This window comes from Micromys minutus (assembly GCF_963924665.1).
Source record: "Micromys minutus genome assembly, chromosome: 13".
NCBI lineage: Eukaryota > Metazoa > Chordata > Mammalia > Rodentia > Muridae > Micromys > Micromys minutus.
Window position 1 is genome coordinate 56,499,289 of NC_137982.1, and position 6,257 is coordinate 56,505,545.

The 6,257-nt window shown below is 38.3% G+C and overlaps 1 protein-coding gene across 1 annotated transcript; it reads left to right on the forward strand.

Moving 5' to 3' along the window:
* Positions 1 to 2,981: 2,981 nt before the first annotated feature.
* On the forward strand, positions 2,982 to 3,926 carry LOC308429209 (olfactory receptor 5G29-like; the record flags this gene model as incomplete). The annotated part of the gene is made up of 1 exon (XM_080927944.1): positions 2,982 to 3,926. The coding sequence occupies one exon, from the start codon at positions 2,982 to 2,984 to the stop codon at positions 3,924 to 3,926; it is 945 nt and encodes a 314-aa protein (XP_080784070.1).
* Between the last annotated feature and the right edge of the window lie 2,331 nt (positions 3,927 to 6,257).

Genomic DNA, 6,257 nt, shown 5'->3' on the forward strand with positions numbered 1-6,257 from the left:
TTTAGGGAGCATTTTTTTAAATCTCATATTGCCTTATTTGGTTATCTTTAATCTCATTCTTTTTCATTTGTTTATTTGTTTATTTTGTTTTTCTAGACTAGGTTTCTCTGCATAGGCCCTTGGTTGTTCAGGAACTCACTCTGTAGAGCAGCCTTGCCTTGAATTCAGAGATCTTCCTCTGCCTCCTGAGTGGTAATATTGTAAGGCATGTGCCACCAAAACTCAGCTTCTTACTATTTTTTGTTGTTTTGTGCTTACATATTATGGTTTTCTCTTTTGTGGTTTTATAGATTGTGTGTGTGTGTGTGTGTGTGTGTGTGTGTGTGTTGTGCTCCTATGTTTCTAATGCTTTTCCTTTGTTTGCTTTGCTTTATTCTGATTTTAGTTTTTTATTTTCCTGCTTGTTTTCCAAAGACAGAGAAAGAATATTGATGTTGATTGGCTGGGAGTGAGGACCATGTAGGAGGAAATTGGGGTGTGTGTGTGTTCAGAATACATTGTGTGAAATGCTATTTTCAATAAAATCAGCTAGAAATAGGAATGCAATCATATCAATTTTTGATATGAAATGAAGATGATGATACTCAGAGTTCAATTTCCAATATACACATGAATTGAGGCATTATAGCCTATCTCATATTATGCATGTGTATGATGTAAATATACTTTCCCAATCTAAAGTTATACTTTCCCTATTTTGATATGAAAATCGGGTGACTTGATTAGAATATTATTAGTATTTAGCAATGTGGTCAAAGACGCTCAAATGAATGGGTGAAATCTAATGCAGTATCTTTATAATGAACATAATCTACTCAAGAATGATTATAAGTAAAAGGAAAGAGGCATGTTTTGACCATGAGGGTCTGAAGAAGGAATGTGTACACATATGTGTGCATGCATACTCTCTTTCTCTCTCTCTCTCTCTCTCTCTCTCTCACACACACACACACATACACCCCCAATCATACAAAATTTCATTAGAAATATTATCTCTCAGAAAAAATGCTGTTAAACAAAATTTACTTGGTCATTATGTAGTATCTAGTTGATTTTGTCCCTTCAGATGTAAGCCCTCGAGGTTTAATTTCTTTGGGGACCTGCTGCTGAATAATTGTAAGATCCCAGGATCATGATTTTTATTTTGTGAAGTAAGCAAACCATTGCTCATATCAAGTTTTCTCTCTGTATCTAGGCCCACTAATATAGGGCTTTAAGCTTTTGTTTCAACTTCCTAGAAAATCAGAAGGTTCACTGCCATGAAGTTGTTCAAGTTTCTTCTACATTCTAGGAAACAATCATTGCCTTGATGTAAATGAAGAAGATTCAGAAAGGGTATTACTAAGGATGTGAGTATATAGCATTTTGGACTATGGATTGTTGAAACACAGGTTGAGGATAAATAGCAGGTTCAGTTCTAACTTTGAAAATACAAGTACCTCTGTAGTTCCTGCATTTTGTTCACTTTGACTAAATTATTCATCTGTGACACATTTTTCGAACTAATTTGGCTCAATTTTTAATAGGAATATATATATTCTTAAAGGATTCTGCAAGGGTTCAAGTGATTTTAAGCCCTTTTTGTAACTGTCACAAGTATGAACAAAATAAGATATATATATATATACATATATATATGTAGCCTATATTCCCACATTTTCATAGTAATTAGCATGACTATTCACAATATACATGTTTCAAATAACTACATGATACATGAATACGCACAAAAACTTTTATTGTTAGTCATAATTGCAAAATATACATTTGACATATTCCATAATTTAAGTTGATTTTACTATTTGTATCTAGGAATTTATATAAGATATTAAGAATCATGTAATCTTTTAGTTGTTTTAACTCAGTACTTCTTTTATATGCAATTACATTACAAGTTTTACCAACATTTGTTAGCTCTGTTGATGTCAGAGGCAAACCCTGATGTCATTTGCTGATAGCACATTCTTTAGCTATAATTAAGCACTTGGTGACATTTCTACCAATCCACTTCTCATTTAGTTTCCTCCTTTTTATAATGCTGCCTTAAACATATGTGCCAAGACCTATAGTCTAAATTTATAAGGGCAGAACTTTATGACCATAATCTATTCTAACTTTATTCTTAACACAGTAATTTCATCATCATTTAAAATGTATTCGATGATCTGAAGGATTTATAAAGTTTGATTCATATCAGTAAACACAATCCAAAGAGTTCAAAGGTAAGGTACCTTTAAGGATTTGCAGGATATTTGCACAATCACCTAAACATACAATTAAAAAATATCATTTCTTAGTTCAATATTTTCAATCATATGTTATAGAATAAGTAAGGTAAGGTTATTGAATTAAAAAAATCACTGCAGCTTGTAGTGATTATAATTAAATGTTACATTTCACATATGTGTTAAAACTATTCTGAATAGTTTATCATGTCATATATAATTAGGAAATATAGGAAAACATGCTGCTCTCCCTCCTGGTCCCTCCTCCATCAAGTCCTCTTCTGCTACCCCCTACCCTGCTCCTCTGAGAGAATGGGACTCCCCTCCATGAAGTATCCCCTGACCTTGGCCCATCAAGTCTTTGACAGATTAGGCTTTTCCTCTCTCACTGAGATAGGGCAGCCATGAAGACTAATCTGCCTGTCTGTCACATATGTGCCAGGGGCCTTTTCTTCAGCTTGTTCTTTGGTTGATGACTCAGTCTCTGAGACCTCCCATAGATCCTGGTTAGTTGACTATGTTAGATTTTCTGTGGGGTTCCCATCCCAGTCAGGACTTTCAATCCTTCCTCCAGCTCTTCCTTCCTAGTGTCCCTGATCTCCATCTAATGTTTGACTGTGGGTATGTGCTTCTGTTTTGGCTCCCTGCTAAGTGAGGTCTCTCAGAGAATTCGTATGCTAGTTCCTGTCATGCCTGTCCTTTTGGGTCTGGGTTATGTTGGTAATTCTTATTCTTTTGACAGATTTTAACTGACCAATGGAAGAAAAGAACCAGACCACAGTGCTTGAGTTTTTCTTCCTGGGCCTTACAGATTACCTGTATCAGAAGATTGTCCTTTTCATCATGTTTTTCTTAGTTTATCTTGTTACCCTGGCAGGTAATGTGGGTATGATCAATCTCATATGGGTGGACCCAAGGCTACACACGCCTATGTACTTTTTCCTCAGCCAGCTGGCCTTTGTAGACGTGTGCTCATCTTCTTGTGTAGCTCCCAAGATGCTGTGTGACATTTTCGCAGAGAAGAAATCCATCTCCTTTATGGCTTGTGCAGCACAGATGTGGTTCTTTGGTCTATTTGTGACAACTGATTGTTTTCTTCTTGCTGCCATGGCATATGATCGGTATACGGCCATCTGTAAGCCCTTACTGTATACTCTAATTATGTCCAAGAGGGTCTGTGTGCAGTTTGTCGTAGGACCTTATCTTCTATCTGCTATAAACATCACAACACATACAACTTTGACCTTTTGCTTACCGTTCTGTGGTCCCAATACCATCAACCATTTCTTCTGCGATGTTTCTCCGCTGCTTTCATTAGCATGTGCTGACACATGGGTTAACAAGGTAGTGCTTTTTGTTCTCGCTGGAGTGATAGGAGTTCCCAGTGGCTTGATAATCATGGTCTCTTACATATGCATCCTGGTGGCTATCTTGAAGATCAAGACTGTGGATGGGAGGCAGAAAGCCTTCTCCACATGTTCTTCTCACCTGGCAGCTGTCTCAATTCTTTATGGCACTCTTTTCTTCATCTATGTTCGGCCCAATGCAAGTGCTTCCCTGGGTATTAATAAGGTGATCTCTTTATTTTACACTGTGGTGATCCCCATGTTGAATCCCCTCATTTACAGCTTGAGGAACAAAGAGGTGAAAGATGCATTTAAGAGAATATTGGAGAGGAAGCACTTTTTCGCAGGTGCTTAAGGGAATTCTTTTTGTGTGAAACTTGAAATGTGACTGTAAACTTTATGTTAAAGACCACTGGAGTAGGATTCAGAGGCCGCATGATGAACCTGTTAATGCAGTTTTTATTTTGTTTGAAAAGTCAAGACATTCTTAAATATTTTTATACTCTGTTTTTGTGATATGGGAGTCCTAGCAAAATACAGATGTAGATTGAGGAGAAATACAAATATATACTAGAAGATATCTCAAATGAATATTTATATGAAAGTTTGATTATTATTTCATATTTAATCAAGTATCCGGAAATTTCACATTATGAACCCGGATCACACTCACTTCCTAGTCCTTCCAGATGTACTGCTCTACCTTATGACCTTTACTCCCCACAAAAAAGAGAGAAGGAAATGGAGGAGGAGGAGAAGGAGAAGAAGCAGCAGAAGAAGAAAAGGAGAAAAAGAAGAAGAAGAAGAAGAAGAAGAAGAAGAAGAAGAAGAAGAAGAAGAAGAAGAAGAAGAAGAAGAAGAAGAAGAAGAAGAAGAAGAAGAAGAAGAGGGGGAGGAGGAGGAGGAGGAGGAGGAGGAGGAGAAGAAGAAGAAGAAGCAATGAAGGAGGTGGAAGAGGAGGAAGACCCTGTGTCTTAAAGCAGAACAAGCAGCACAGTCTACAGCCACAGTAGTTTCATGCTATGAGTAGCAGGCAGATTTAATGCAGCCTTATTCAGTTTTGACCTGCTTTTGCAGGAGCTACAGGCCCTACACATCCCTGCTTGTTGGTTCTGGCAGCCAGCACCATGAGTCACATGGCTCATTGGGTTCTACCTTTGGACTTGCAGGCCCCTGAGAGAAATAGTGTTGTAAAGAGTATAGATTCTCAGAAGCTCTGTCCTCCAGCTTTCATTGAAATTTCATGAGTCCACTTTTTAAAGGCATCTTCTCATACTGCTTGCCCCCTTTTCCCCTTAGTTGTTCTGGAGTTTTTGTGGACCCCGAAGATTATCTTCACAGCACCCTCAAAGCACCCATTGTCTTTTGGAACCTCTACTGGTCTCTTAGACTTCTCTCTTCTGCCAAGTTGCTGGCAGTTACTGCCCTCTTTTGAGATTGACTATGAATAATTCTTAATGTAAAAAGAAAATGAAAAGTTACAAATGATAGGACAAACCATGTCAAATGAAATACAATAAAACAATTTTGTATTCAAATTGCATCACTAATAACAGTCATAAAGTAGCTTTACAGAAATAAACAAAAGGTTAAAATATTTAACTTGGAAAATAAATGATATGATGAACAGAAATGAGAGTAAGGATCACCCAATACATAAGAGAAAGTTAGTCTTGTTCATTTTATTTTAACTTTTTGTTTTTGGTTCTTATTTCTTTTTTACAACATTCTATCTTCTATCTATCTGTCTGTCTGTCTATCTATCTATCTATCTATCTATCTATCTATCTATCTATCTATCTATCTGTATCTCAAACACTGCTCCTCCTCCTAGTTCTTCTTAAACAGAGGCCCTGCCCCCAAGCCCCCTGGAATTTTCCTCTGAGAAGTTGGGGCTCCCTAGGTATCCCCCTGAAACTGAATTCCCTGCCAGATTAGGTGCATCCTCTCTCACTGAGGCCATACAAGGCAGCCATGGACACAGAGCTGCATGTTTGATACATATTTACTGGGGGCCTCCTTACAGTCTGAGTATGTTCTTTGGTTGGTGGCTCAGTCTCTGGGAGCTCTCATGGGTCCTTGTTAGTTGACTCTGTTGGTCTCCCTGTGGAGTTCTCATCCCCTTCAGGGCCTTCTCCCCCCCCCCCAACTCTTCTTTAAGAGTCCTGACATTTGTCCATTGTTGGCTGTGGTATATGCATCTGTTTCAGTACCCTGTTGGGTACAGCCTCTCAGAGGACAGTAATGCTAGACACCCGTCTGCAAGGAAAACAGAGTATCATTAGTGAGGTCAGGAGTTGGTGCTTGCCTACAGGATGGAATTTAAGTTGGGCCAGATATTGGTCAGACATTCCTTTAGTCTCTACTTCACCCCTGCATTTTTTTTTAAGAAGAGACAAAATTTGGTTTAAAAATTTTATGGTGGGTTGGTGTCCTTATCTCTTCACTGGGGATTTTGCCTGGCTACAGGAGTTGGTCTCTTCAGGTTCTATGTCCCCACTGTTAGTCATCCTAACTAAGGCCATTCGTATTGACTGTTGGGATACTCCCATATCCGAGATTGATGGGGCATTCTTACATTCCTCACACCTTCTAGCTGCAGATTTCAATTTGTTCTCCTGACCTACTGGGCCTCTATCTCTCTCCACACCTTATCCTGCCTCCTCATCCTCCTCTGTGCCCCTTT